This window comes from Hemicordylus capensis, chromosome 5 (assembly GCF_027244095.1).
Source record: "Hemicordylus capensis ecotype Gifberg chromosome 5, rHemCap1.1.pri, whole genome shotgun sequence".
NCBI classification, from domain to species: Eukaryota; Metazoa; Chordata; class Lepidosauria; order Squamata; family Cordylidae; genus Hemicordylus; species Hemicordylus capensis.
Window position 1 is genome coordinate 180758795 of NC_069661.1, and position 15421 is coordinate 180774215.

The 15421-nt window shown below is 44.6% G+C and overlaps 1 protein-coding gene across 7 annotated transcripts in view; it reads right to left on the minus strand.

Annotated features, from left to right (window-relative positions):
* NELL2 (neural EGFL like 2) overlaps positions 1–15421 on the minus strand; it is a 224322-nt gene that overhangs the window by 15783 nt on the left and 193118 nt on the right. For all 7 annotated transcript variants that reach the window (XM_053255344.1, XM_053255341.1, XM_053255338.1 and 4 more), the window contains one exon: positions 5327–5467. In XM_053255344.1, the coding sequence (XP_053111319.1) occupies positions 5327–5467 (141 nt within the window). The remainder of the gene's footprint in view (positions 1–5326; positions 5468–15421) is intronic.

Below are 15421 nucleotides of genomic sequence, written 5' to 3' on the forward strand. Positions count from 1 at the left end.
ACCGAATCCCAAAGCAATCAGACACTCCTGCGATATTTAATGATTTTTTTGAAGATCTTTCCACTTTTTGCATTTCCTCCATAGATTATAATGGGGATGCGAACTGGCATTCTTCCCTATTCAGAGCACCTAGGGACACAAATCCAGGGTGGGGGTAGCCTACCACCCACCAAACTCCAAAGCAATCAGACACTCCTGTGATTTTTAATGATTTTTTTGAAGATTTTTCTTTTTTTGCATTTTGCCCATAGGGAATAATGGGGATTTGAGGGTGCCTCAACTTCACTTCCCAGGGGAGGGTTTCTGAGCACCAAAATGGGTTTGGGAGCAAGGCACCTTGTGCCACAACACCCCCCAGCAGCCCTAAGCCAGTGGGGCTCATGGTTTTTGTTTTATAAATTTTAAAAGATTTTAGCCTGTTTCAATGCAATGAATAGGAATATCTCCCCTATTCAAAAATATAGATAAGTGTGTGACCTAATGAACTCTGTGTGACCTCAAAGTTCACGGGGGTTGGGGGAGAGAAATTCCTATTCATTGAGTGTCCAATTGCTTTGTGGTTTGGTGGGTGGTAGGCATCCCTGTGTGCTCTGCATAGGGAATAATGAGCCCCTAGGTGCTCTGCATAGGGCAAAATGAGCCAGTTTGAAACCCCATTATTCCCTATGGGGTAAAATGCAAAAAATGTAAAAATCTTCCAAAAAAAATAATTAAAAATCGCAGGAATGTCTGATTGCTTTCGGGTTCTGTGGGTAGTAGGCACCACTGGGTGCCTACCACCCACCCTAAATTTGTGCTACTAGGTGCTCTGCATAGGGAATAATGGGCTGGTTCGGATCCCCATGATAGCCTATGGGGAAATGCAAAAAATTGAAAAATCTTCCCCAAAAAATCATTAAAAATCACAGGAGTTTCTGATTGCTTTGGGGTTTGGATGGGAGTTGGCAACTATGGGTGCCTACCAGCCCAACCCTATTTTGGACCAGTTTGAATAGAACCAGCCTCTATTTGGTTTGAACTTGGACAGGCATTGCCAATTCAGTACCCTGTTTGGTTCAAGTTTGAACCTTTGAGCTTAGCCGGTTCAAATTTGAACCTGTTTGCACATCCCTACCACACAGATTGGGGCTTTTCTCACAATCGGCAAGAGGAGGTGGGCAGGGAAAGCTCCAAAGAGCTCACTTTCCCCACAGATGATCCAAGGATTGGTGGTGAGAGTGCGCTCCATGCTCCCACAGGAGCAGCCCTGCTCTGTGAACCATGGAGCAGGGTGGAGGGATCCAGGGCCAGAACTCTACAAGCTACTGTGCAAGTACATGGTGCATTGTGGGTATCCCCCGCTGAAAGCTGTGAGCCTGCTCCTTTGCCAGCACTGGCTGGGAGCAGCCATCACTTGCATACAAACAGTTAGCCCAAGTTAGGGCTGCACTTGCGTCCTTAACCTCGGCTAACTGGCAGGCTCCGTAGGCGGGTTTGCTGCTGTCACATCACTGCCAGGTTCTGTGAGGATCCCTGCGGTTCTCACAGGCAGCTAAGCCCAGTCCTCGCTGCCTTAGCCTTAGCTGCCTTAGCCTAGTCCTGGCTTGTGAAAACAGCCTCATCTCCATACCTTGGTTTGGTTCACCATAGTGAGGTCATTCACATAACAAACAATAATAAACAAAAATCCACACAATCAAAAACTGTGCTGTACCCAGGTTTGGGAGCTATGTGTGCTCTCAATTTTCAATTGTGTGGAAGCAAGGTAAGAGGGAAACCTGGGTAGCTTTTCCTCCTACCTTGCTGCCACACAGTCACTTCTAACCAGGTTTTCCTCTTACCTTGCTTCCACACAATGGAAAACTGAGAGCACACATAGCTCCCAAACCCGGGTAGAGCACAGTTTATGATTGTGTGAATGACCTCATTGTATTTTGGGGATGAGAGGGCAGGGCAGTGGTAGCATATCTGCTTTGCATGAAGAAGGTTTCAGGTTCATCTCCAGGCAGAGTAGGGAAATACTGAAACCATGGAGACCTGAGTCAGAACAGATAATCCTGAGTTAGATGTACCAGTTGTCTGACTCAGTAGCAGGCACCTTCCTATGTACCTATTTTGGGGGGTCCTGTCCATTTCTCCCATGATCTAGGGTTGCCTCCCTCTATTCAAGTATCCTGCAAAAGTGGACTGCTGAACTTCAAGCCTTGGGTTCAGATTATGGTCCGACTGCCTGAAATAAACTGTTTGTTGACTGGTGTAGGTTTATCTAACCAGTTAGATAAAATAAACCATGATGAAATAAACCATGTGATGCCTGAACCCCACCCCACCATTATTTTCCTTAAAGCATACTTTTAACTTGTAAAGTATACTTTTTTAAAAGACAGCGGAATGTTTTGTTTTGGAAGAGCTGTTTCTCAAAATAACTACAGCCCACTAACCTGCTGTTCCATAGAATATCATTTGCCACAGCACCCAAAAATCTCAATATAACTAAGCTTGCAGTACAGCTGCTCAAATTGCCTTTTTCTATATGCAATATTTCTACAAACTGTAAAAGCAGAATATTATCCTATGGTGATAGTAGTTTCAGGATGACTGAATCACTGTGCAATAAGAGGATTCTTTAAAATGTTTATTTAGTTTATAAAGCAAAATAGCGGGGGGGGGGGAAATGTCACAGACACACCACATTGTACATGCCTTGCAGCTCAGCAGTCTTAGAAATCTGCTTTTTTGTCTATCTCTGCCTAAAATGTCATCAGCATAAAAAGTGAATAATAGTGTCTGTAGCATTATGTTTATACAGAAATCATACACCTTCCTTATCATTTAGGGATTCAATCCTCCAGTCAAACAGGAGCTAGCTACCTAGACCAGACTGGAGCATACCTGTCTCCATATCTATTTCGTGCATGTGGAAAGTGGAGCACACTTTCCCTCTCTTTTCACCTGGTGCACCTGCTCTACTTTAAATATTCCTGGATGCCCATGTGGGAATGTAACATTCAGATCCAACCAAGTTGGCTCATTTCATATAGTGCATTCATGGATTGTATCTGGCATATCAAACATGGGATCTGGGCATCTGCCCATTCGATTTTATACACGAGACCTCCATATGGACATTCAGAGCTATCAGAATTGGGACAGGTGCTCTAGTGGGGGAGGAGAAAAGATGCACTCTCAAGCACCACGTGCCCACCACATACATATGGGAAGGAAAGGATCATCTGGTTTAAATTATCTCTCTATTTTTAGGGTGATAGGAGAGGAAGTCAATCCACAACATGAATGGAACTACATTCCTATTCCGAGATGTCCAACAGCCAACATATTGTAAAGAACATGAGCAATGTCCAATAAAACAAGTTTAGCTGCACTGGAATAAACAGAACTGGCAAGGGTAGTCTTAGAGCTTTGACTGCCTGGACCAAGGTCAGGAATACACACTGAGCCTGTTCTCAGGGCCATACGGAAGTGGGCTGGAGGGAAGGCACACTCCTAACTTGTGCCTCCCAGATGACCAGAGACTCTTTTTGGCTCTGCAGCTCACGCACTTACATGAATGTTGCAGGAACATTCTCCACTGCTGATACTGGAAGCTGGCGCCTCCAGCGATCCCACAATGCATTGCACAAGCAGCAGAGAGGCAGCCCTCAGTACTGCAGCAGCTTCACTTCACCAGGCTGACACGACGCAAGCCACAGGACTCTACAATAAACATGGCTGCCGGCTGCCTGGGAGTTTAAAATGGTGTGGCAGCACAGAGGACCAAAACAAAAGGTAGGACAGGCTCAGTTTTCATCCCACCTCACTTTTAACCTCAGTAGCAGAAATGGGCTACCCAGGTTCAGAACTGCAGAGTCGAGAGGACTTCTGGTGCCCCAGACAACTGTAGATTCCTGGGTTAACTCTCTCCTACCCATGAATCTCTGGTTGTGAGAACAGGCTTATTGTGTGCAGGCTTTCAAGAGCAGTTGCTCTTGGGCAATGTGAACTTGGGTAACTTGTACTACATATGTACCTCTAGGTGCAGGAGGCAGGTTCCCTTTGCAGAATTATCTGTGTCTTGGGGAGGGGGTCGGAATTGGGTTGGATAGGAGATCCATGAGGTTAATCCATATATAAAACTCCTAACCTGTAGTTCAGGCTGCCCTTCTGGACAATGGGCATGGTACAAGGCTATGGCAAGTTCTCTAGAAGAAGTGAAAAGTGCTGAAAAGGCCTTTATTCTTTAGGCAATAGCAGAAGTACTGTCTGAGGCTGAGGAAGTGAAATAATGTATTTGTGCATCTGTTCCTTAGCTGTAGATTAATATTTTACTTTACTTTATAATTTTGTTGTAAACAGGACTCCCTTGCGTTGGTTATTCTCAAGTGTAACCAGGAAGCAGACCAACACAACTATGAGGCTGTTCTCACACGCAGGCAAAACCGGGCTAGCCAAGCCAAGCCAAGCCTGGTCTTGCCTGTGTGTGAGAACCAGTGGGATCACGCCCAATCCTGGCAGTGCCTCAGAAGCAAACCCGCCAAGCCAGCCACCATCTTAAATGGGGTTAGGGGAGCTAGCACTCTCTTAACCCTGTTTTTCTGATTGTCTGCCAGACTGCAGGGTTCCCGGCACTTGTACAGTGCATGATGTGAGTTCCAGGGGGCGAAGTGACTATTGGAAATGAACTTCCAGTGCATCAACCTTTTGCACCAACTGTCCTAATGCCCACTAGGGGCACTGGGAGTAGAGACAGTGAGTCAGGGTCTCCCTATCTGTCCCTACTCTATGACCCCTGAACTGACTCTGCAGCACTTCCTGTGCTGAGTCACAATCCTTCCTTTCCTCCTAGAGAGCAGATGGAAACATCTCTCTCTCTCTCCTTACCTATCCACTATGTAGTCCTTTAGATTAGATATAGGTCTTTCCTGTCTAAGTGTATTTAACTAATAAATGTTTTGTGTTTAGTCACACAAGGATCTCCATATGTTTTCTCTAAATAGCTGCAATATCCAAACCATCCTCTGCTACCTACTCTGTAAATGGAGTGTGTGCTCATTCCTTAGTGCTCTGCTGTTTTACCTATTGTTGGTAAAAATCAACAACCTCTAACAGTGACACCTCCTGGCACCCCGACCCTCCATGCTATGAGAAAAGGCAGCTGCATGTCTAGGTGTGCGATCTACGTGCCTAGACCAACAGAGTGGATGGGAGGTAAGATTTTTGAGGCTTCCTTCCCTGCGCCCTTCAAGATTGTGAAAAAGGGCTTCATGTCAGTCTAAATCATAAACTTTGATAATTACTCAAAATGAAAAACAGAACAATAGCACATGAATTATGCTGCCCCTGTACCCACCTTCACAGGACTCTCCACTGGGCGAAAACATGCCATTGTCGTGGTACCCATCCCTGCACTCACAGTGGTACCAGCCAGGTAGGTTAATGCAGGTAGCTCGGCTGTCACACTGAACAAAGCCATCTGAACATTCATCAATGTCTGTTTAACAAACAGAAAAGGAAGAAACCAGAACATCATTTAACGGAATTTGCTGCTATTTGTGGGCACACTAAGGATTCAGATGCATTATCAGTATATATAATATTTCTAAGCAATAGCATTTAAACCTGCGAGCCTGTTATGCAATAAATCTAAAAGGAGCAGAAATTTTACAAAGATGAAGAACAAGGACTAAATGAGAACTATAAACAAAACACCATTAAGTTATAACCTGTATTATTCAGACATTTCTAATTCATCCAGAGATGATACATGAATACAATTCTGCTCTCTGTGTGTTAACTGTTCATGGCAAACAGATAAAAATGGCTGCAGCAATAGATACATTTCTAGCCACTATCCCCCCTTTACCTCAAACTGCCTGATGTAAACCAGGATTATCTATTTCTGTAAAATGTCAGGACATCCAATCCTAACACCCATTATTGAAGGATTAACTCTCCTAGAAATCCAAAGGCTGTTGATAATATAGAGAAAACAGTCCAAACCACTCTTGAATATGAATTTATTTTCTGACATAATAAGTAGCATGTTTTTCAAGCTGTGCTAAGCATTTGTCCAGATATATACACCATGTTTCCCAAGAGGATTTAAAATACAGCTTTAAAAAAGGTCCCTTGCTCTTGCACCTAATGCCTGCTTGTTGTTGAGTCTTCCAAGTGGAAGTAAAAAGAAAAAGAAAAAAATTATCTGTAGAGCTTCTTAAAGTAAACAAAAGGAGTGAATAGCTCACTACAAATTAGTTCCAGAAGAAGTGTGCTTGGTGAAAAAGAAATTGAGAGTGTGAGTTGCTCTAATTCCCTCATGGATCACAGCCATTTTATTAAAGTGCATTGGTAAAACCTGTTTAATTTAAAACCAGTTTAAAGTTTATCCAGTTTATCAATCTTTATCTTTATTTCTTTATATAGAATTCTCTTAAACGTACCCGTCACTAATCCTATGCGTGCCAGCTCTTGCAAGAGTTCACGAGAAGCTGCTGGATAGGATAGTGATGGGAATAGGGGAGAAAACAGGGATGCTGGCCCGGCTGCTGGGAGCAGGAGGCGGTGGTGGGCTGGCCCGGCCACCAGGAGCAGGAGGCGCCCACTGCCAGGAGTTGGTGGGTGGGCGGAAGGAAGGAAGGAAAGGAGGAGGTGGTGGGCTGGCTTTCCAGCCAGCCAGAAAGCCAGGCCGGCCGGCATGGGGAAGGCAGCAGCAGTGGTGGCGGCTGCTGCTGGAAGTGCAGCTGCTCTGTGCCCAGCCCAGCTAGTATTAATATAATTCACAGTTATTATTCACAGTTAGAAAAAACCATGATAGGTTTCTCACATACATACATAATTATTGACAAGATGTGCAGAGTTACAGAGCTGTAATGCTGTGCTCTGGGACTGCTGTGGACTTCAAAGCAAGCCCCAATGCTATTCTGAAGTAGCAGATGCAGAAACAGCATTTCTGCAGGATTCTCTATTTGTGATCACGAAGTCCACAGCAGCCCCAGGGTGCAGTATTTACGGCTCAGTAGCACCGCGTATGATGTTGCCCTATGTGGCAGAGATTTTGGCAGTGTGGTTAAAACTTTCAGTGCCCCCCCTTCTCTTGGATATTATTTAAAATATACCCTAGGTTCATTGATTTGTGTTAATATACCCATTATACCATTAAACATTTTTCTGGCTATTCTTCCATTGTATTTAATAGCAAAACCAAACCCAACTGCAATAATGTTCAACTTTTCACACCCTCATTCCCAAATGTTTTTGCTTCTAAAGGTGCTGAGAAAACAAACAGTACTGATATTGCTCCAGTGATGTACTGATATTACACCAGTGATGTCGTTGCAAATTCAGAAGTGAAGGCACCCTCCATGACAGCCCCAATGGCCATGCCCACCCAAACAGCCAGAGAAGCCAAGAAGTACCGGCACTCCGTCCCTGCGTGTCCCCCCTCCAATACACTCCTGTATTATACAATACTGCTATGGAACTCAGGAAGTGCCTACTCTCCTGCTCCTCTGTATACTCTTGGAGATAAACTGTAAGTGTAGCTCAATAGTATTTGAAATATTAGAGTAAGAGATAAGCAAATTTCTTACCATGAACGTTTGTTCTTCTAGATGCCCAGAAGGCAGAAGGATGGCACCTCCCTTTGGAACAGTAAAGTGTGCCATCGAGTCGGTGTCGACTCCTGGTGACCACACAGCCCTGTGGTTGTCTTTAGTAGAATACAGGAGGAGTTTACCATTGCCATCTCCCATGCAGTATTAGATGATGCCTTTCAGTATCTTTCTATATCGCTACTGCCCGATATAGGTGTTTCCAATAGTCTGGGAAACATACTAGTGGGGATTCGAACTGGCAACCTCTGGCTTGCTAGTCAAGTCATTTCCCGGATGAGCCATTAGGGAAAATAGAAAAACAAGACAGAAAGCTTCTGCAGGGAGGGAGAGCTGTGCCTTCCCATATCAGACTGGAAGAGCAGGAGCACCCCTCAATCCTAGAAACTACAACGCTGTATGGAAAATAACAGCCATCCAAAGCCCAAAAACTGGTTCCATGCCATTGTGAGGAAGGGATGACTAGAAGGGATGGAAATTAATCCCCCCACCTCATGCAGCTAACGAAATCTTAGCTACCTCCCCAACATGTACAATTTAAGCAGAAGCCTTAACTACCCACACAGACTACTGGTTCCTGGGAAGTACAAGTAGGTCGAATGCCCTCTGGGTGTCTCAGAGAACAGGAATTTATGGAAAGAAAGAAATTTCTTTCTCTCCAGAAGATCCCAGAGAGATGTAAAAAGGCCCCTAACAGGAGACAAAAAACTCTTTTCACAAAGCCACGATTCTGCAGACAGTCCAGGGTAGTTTTGATGTCCCTCACTCCTTTTCCCCTGGAGAAGGATCTTATCAACATGTCATCCAGTTAAGAGTGCAGACAAATTCGCATCATTCTCAAACTTGCAGCTAACATCATCGCTGTCTGCTGGTTTTTTAAAATTATGGCAGTGGTAGCTGTAGCTCAGCAAGAAGATGTGGCCCCACTGGGAACCCAAAGCCATCAGTGCCATTGCCAGCATCAAAATAAAATTTCCTCTTTCCCTATGAGTGTTGAGTGTGAGTGGAGAGGAGAAAGAAAAACTAAATCAAAGAGCTCAAGAGAAACTCCAACAGACTATACTGAACAGCTTGCAAGGTAGGGCCAGTCTGGGAGGATGAGGCAGCATCTCCCCTAAATAAACTTCTTGTTTTGACCCTAACTACTGTTCCGGGAAGAGCTGGCATCCTTCTGGTGAAGAATATGTTCCGGGAACCTGGTGAATAATTAAAAATTTTGTTTCATTATTCCAGGGGAGCCTTTTACTGTTGTCAGGGATGGTGTGTGGATATTGAAGTGTGGTGCCACATATGAAGAAAAATAAAGGACTGGAGCCACTTTGGGAAGAGCAGAAGGTTCCAAGTTCCCTCCCAGGCATCTCCAAGATAGGGCTGAGAGAGATTCCTGCCTGCAACCTTGGAGAAGCCGCTGCCAGTCTGTGAAGACAATTCTGAGCTAGATCGACCAATGGTCTGACTCCGTATATGGCAGCATGTTCCTAATCTGGAACTCCTTGTATCACTTTGCAATGTTTGACCTGGATGCTACTATAAAAGCTTGAAGTCAACATGTTCAGTGCTTCATGGGAATGGAACAAACCAACCATCTTCCTTGCCAAACTCACAGAAACAATGTAGCATATAGTCTTGGTTGCAAAGGTTTGAATGTAAAATTGTTCTTTATAGCTACTACTTAACATGCATTCAAAATACTGAATGACAGATCTCTCCTGTTGAGGGATGGATTCATTTATTTGGCATTAACAGTGAAAAAAGCACATTAGTTAGGTCAAAGTAACACGAATGAATTGAACAAATCCTGTGTTCTCCTCCTCAGAACAACTTATTTCTGAAGCTGCAAGCTCCCTAATTATGAATAGAACATTGCAGGCAGAGGCATTATGCATTTTGATGCGCTCTGTTACGGATTATTCAGGAAAAAACAAGTTTTGAATGACATGTCAGTATTGGTAAACTGACAGCCAAAATAACTATTCTGTATTTATTTGGCAACTAACTGACAAACCAATATCACAAGAAATATTACTTGAGATGAAATGCTTTTACATATGCCAATAAAGAAAGAAATACTTTCCTCTCATTTCCTTATGTCAGAATGCAAAGTTGTTGAATGGAGCTATGTATGAGTGTCTGCCATGAATATGCTGATGGAAGAATTCTTCTGGTCTTTAGGAAATGACTGATTGCCCGCCTGCAACCCTTTCCTCTGAAAATGCTGTCTGCAGTCAGTGCTGAATAGTAATCTATTATCCTCTTAAACTAAAAGTCTAAGACTGATATTGTGGCCCATTCTAGATATAGCACAGAAGGAAAGGGGTGAGTCTTAAGCCAACCTAGTCTCTCTGGGCTTTGCCTACATGCTTCAGCAATGGCTACAGATGTGCCTCTCAGAAGATAAAGTCACTGCTATGCATGAAGAAATAGGTAAAAACAATAAAATATATAAAGGGTAGGTGAAGTATTTGTGTCAGTAGAAGGAAGCAATCCTGCTAATTTTCCTGGACCACTCAATGATATCCTTCTGGAATGCCAGACTGGTTTGGGCTGGATTCCACGGGATTTGCACTTCTACTGTGAACTAATACATCTACAGGATAAGAACTGTTTATCCCTATATGGGAAGTTGTAACATACATCTGGGGGAATACTTCTTGTTATATATATTTATGCACTTTGTCATATCCAGCGTGTAAGCCACTTTGGCTCTCATATGTTTATCAGATAAAATTATTGTGGAAGTTAAGTTGATGGTCCGAGTACTCCTCTTCAGATTGTTCTAGTCACGGTGGGTTGTTTGGTTATTTTTGTTACTATAGTGTGACTCCTGTTGGTTTAGCAACAGACTGGTTTGGAATGCAGGAAATTTCTTCTTTTAGGTGACCACCACAAAGTCATACTTGAAAATTTCTGCTCTACCCTACGTAGAGTTCTGCAAGGTTCATTTTTGTCTACCATGTTGTTCAAAATGGTCATGAGATTGCTGGGAAAGGATATCTAGAGACTTGGGATAGGGCATCATCAGTGTGTGAATATCCAACTTTATTTTCCCATCTCCTCGAATCCAGGTGTCGAGTGGATTTGCTAAACAAGCCCAAGAAAAGATCTTGGGCAGCAACCAGAACAGTTAGTAGTTAGTACTAAGTAGCCCTGAAATCAAGGAGACAAATTAGTGATGTCTAACTGAATTTTAATAGGACCTAGTTGGATATTACCACTGTCTCTCCATTTATTTTTATTTATTTATTAATCACCTTTATATACCACCTGATAGGTGGATCTCAGGGTGGTGCACACAATTTAAAACACAACAAATATAAAACAGAGTAAAAACATTTCACAGAATAAATAAGTTAAAACAGTTTTGGGAGATAAAAACAATCAAACAGTTTAAAATTAGTTTCAATTGCATGCCTGAGAAAACAGGCATGCAATTGAGGGTCTTCCTAAAAGCAATCTTGAGGGTCTTCCTAAGACCCTTGAGGGTCTTCCTAAAAGCAATCAGAGATGGAGATGCTCTTATTTTGACAGGGAGGGAGCCCTGTCAAAATAAGATATATTGCCTCCCTAACCCCATGTCTGTCCTGCTGCGAATAACTGATCTTTAAAATAATTCTAACTGCCATGTGCGCGGGCGGGGTGTGTGTGTGTGAGCTGAGCATACAACCCCCATGGTGGCGGCGGGCAGAGTGGGAGCAGCCACTGAGCCTGACCGTCCGGTCCAGTGGCCCTTGAGAACTGTGAGGCACTCCAGTGCACCTGCACAGTTTGAAGAGTGTCAACGCTCTATTCAAACTGTGCAGGCACGCTGGAGCACCCCACAGTTCTCAAGGACCACTGGACCAGACAGTCAGGTTCAGCGGTCACTCCCGATCTGCCCGCTACCACCGCCACAGGGGAGTGCTTGGCTCGCTCCCCCCCCCACCCGCACGCATGGCAGCTAGAATTATTTTAAAGATCAGCGGTTTGGTCTTGTGGCGGTGACAGCAGCATTGGGTGTGGGGCCTTGTGACAACAGCAGCAGGGGGAAGCCTCACAGTGGGGGCCCAAATTTTTTTCCACTGGGGCCCGAACCTGGTCTTGGTGGCCCTGGATGTAACTGGACCTCCCCAAGGTGATCTTAACAGGTTGCAGGGTTTGTGACAAAGAAGGTGCTTTCTTGAGTACCCTGGATCCAAGCCACTGAAGGCTTAACAGGTAATAACCAGCACGTTGTATTTTGCTAGGAAGCATATCGGCAGTCCAGTGCAGTTCTTTTTAATATCTGTGTTATATGGTCCCTTCGGGTTGTCCCAGAGACCAGTCTGCCACATTTTGTACCAATTGTAGTTTTCATACTATGTACAAAGGCAGCCCCACATAGTGTTGAGGGGTGTGATTATCACCCTAATCTGATAAGAAGCACTCCTGGCCACTGCCTCATCAAACTGCTCAAACCACTTGAGAAATCAGAGAGACTTTTGGATCCTGGAACACTTCCAAGCTACGTACCTGATCTTTCAGAGGGAAGTGGCAGATCTAAACCATCTCACGGGTACTGGCCGCCACAGTCAGTATTTCCATCTTATTTGGATTCAACTTCAGTTTGTTATCCCTCATCCAGGCCATTACCACCTTTAGGCAGGCATTTAGGAAGGTTATGCCATTTCCTGATGAGGTTGATATGGAGAAACAGATCACCTCCTGGAGATCTCTCTCAGTAATTTCAGGTAATTGTTAAAGAGCTTTGGAGACAGTATGGAGCCCTGTGGAGCTCCCTACTTTAGTTCTTGCTTTGCAGAGCAGCAGTTTCCAAGAGACACCATCTGCAATCTACCAGAGGGGTAGGAACGGAACTACTGTAAAACAGTGCCACCCAATCCCACCTCCCTTATCTGACCCAGAAGAATACCATGGTCAATGGTATCGAAAGCTGTTGAGAGATCCAAAAGGATGAGCAGAGTCACACTCCCTCTATCAGTAGCTAATTGGGGATCATCCATCAGGCTGGCCAAGGCAGTCTCAACCCCCATAGCCCACCTGAAAGCTGGTTAGAAATGAGTCTAGATCATCTACATCATCCAAAACTGCCTGGAGCCGAGAGGCCACCACCCACTCAATTACCTTGCCCAACCATGGAAGACTGGAAACGGGTCTGTCCTTGAGGGATCCAATGCAGGTTTCTCTTGATAAGGTCTACTAACAGCCTCTTTAAGATAAGAGAGCATCCTGTCCTCCTTCAGAGAGCATTTACAATATTTATCAGACCCTCTTCGATAATACGATTACCAGATGAAATAGGCCAAGTGGGGCAAGGATCAAGAGAACAGGCTGTAGGATGTACAGTCTGAAGCAGTTTGTCCACATCCTCAGGAGTCACAAACTGAAAGTGATTCAATATAATCCTATAAGAGGAGTTGCTGGATATTTCCACAGTAGACTGCAGTAACTGTGGAACCCAGTTCAGCCCAAATACAAAAGATTTTATACGCAAATGCCAAGGTTGCACACTTCTGCCATCCTGCAGATATTGGGCTGCAATTCCCATCATCACTGAATATTGGCCACTGTGGCTGGGGATGATTGGTGTTGTAGTCCAACAACAGCTGGAGGGCTGAAGATGTGCAGCCCTGTTCTATGCAGAGTATTACATTTTTTTCTTTAATCATAATGATATACATATTCTTTAAAATGTAGATGTCCATAGCTTTTTGCATACAAGCATTTGTGTGGAGGTGTATCCTTGAGTAACACTGATACCAGCACTATGCCATCAAAAAGCTGGATATTTCTGAAAGATTCATAAAGTTAGCAGCACATTGCTACTAATACTCTTACAAAGAAATAGTATATGTTGCTGTTGCTACTAAGAGCCATCCGTTTCCATGTGGAACTTTCCCCTTCTCTTCCCCAGAGAATCATCTTGTGGCAGCTCAGTCTTAAGTGGTCTGATGAGCGTTTAGGAATGCACTGAAAAGTACTGCCTACCTAGCAGCTATGTGAAACAGGAACATCTCTAATGAAGGCTAGCATAACATTGCACTGCTTCAACACAAGAATGCTGAATTCTATATAAAAATTGCTACTTTATATGCCTTTTTGATCTAAAGGAAATCCTGATAATGAACAGTACAACATGATGAAGTGTTATGGAAAGCATATGTTTTGTTCACAGGAAAGCAGCGATATCTAAATACAAGTAGGCACAACAAGCACATCTAGATATGCAGCAGTTGATATGCTGTCAACTGATAGCATTAGGCCTGGACAGCCTATCTTTTTCTCTGCCAGGGTAACATGCTCTTCAATTGTCTATCCTGAAAAGCCCTGCTGGAAGATTCACACTTAACAACAACTGTTTGGTTGTTTATAATGAATTCTATTTCATCCTTCCAACTTAAGACAGGTCCCTATTTTGATGACATATGGAATTAGCAATAATGTTCAAACTGCTGGGAAAAATGTAAAGGGGAACTTCTGGACCAGGTTTTTGTGCCAGGTTTTTAGTGGCTCAGGTCAATAAGCTTCTACTTTCCAGGAGTTTCAGCTCTCCACTACCTCAAAGTTTAATCACAACACATCTTCATTGATCATTCTTTCTTTCTTCATGCAACTCACATAATGACCAGCATCCAAAGCCCTATTCACATATTCTGTTGTACAAGTGTACAGATGGTTGTACACAGGGGTGTACCATCCATTAGGCAAGGGGAGACAGTTGTCTCCTGGCCTGCTGCCTCTAAGGGCCCCCCAAAGGCAAGTTACATGATCCATCCCGAGTCTGACTCCCCAGCGCCACCCAATTGCAGCCCACTGCCCGGGCTTCCTTCGGTATTCCTTCCTGGCTAAAACCCCGCCTGACCTTGTAATTGGCTCCAGGGAGCTGTAGTGACAAAACTGACCACTAGACAAACACGAGCAGAACATAATACTCAGCTGCAGCGGGTTCACTAAATGGCGTTTGGGGGAGTGTGGGTGGAACTTGATATGAAAGACCCGGAATGTTCCACCTTAGCGGAATAAGCTGTAAGTCAGGAAGTATGCTAAGTGTGCTCTGATTAGCTAGTTGGTGCAGTACTGGGTCCTGCCTCCTGCTGAGGGACAGGACTGACTGTGCTGGGCTGTAGTTTGGCTGAGGGACGTGCCCAGTAAGGGAATGGACAAGGGTAAGAAGAAGAGAAGGGGTGTATGGCTTTGGGAGTTCCGTGGCTGGGAAGGGGTTCAGTTCAAATGCAGGAAGGGTTGACTGACTGAGGAAACTCTGGGTAAGGCTGCATCAGGGTGGCTGAAAAAGAACCCAGGAGTCCTGGTATCCATCACTTGTCTGTTCCCAACCTCCACTCTGCAGGAGTAAGTTTCCTGTCGGTTTGCACATGTAGAAACTCCAGCTGGGGTTGCTTGGATACAAAATACGTCGGTTGGAAGGTGCTGTTTTCTCCGAGACATTTTGCTAGAGGGATTATACATTCAATTGAGAATCTGAGTTCCTGGGTTCTGGCTACTACCCCAAACACAGCAGCAAACCCCCTCGCCTCGCTTTGTTCTCGCCTCATCCAGCTCCTTGCCCCAGCAGAAGGCAACACTCCACATGTAGCCAGCATGTGTTTGCTGCTCCCCACCCAGTTTATTGAGGCGGCCGCTGCTCCCACCTTGCTCACAGATGCGTCTGCTTCATAGGCAGGGAGACTACACCGTGAGGGCGCATTCACACATGTGCCCTCATTTTCAGGAAGCTCCTGCCTTGGCAGAAGCCGAGGTGCTTGGAGCAAAGTCGTCGGCAAGAGGCGGAATGTTAAGTAGTTGGGAAGAGACGCTGGGCGAACGGCAGGCCCAGCATTGCTCTGGTAGCTGCCGCCGGG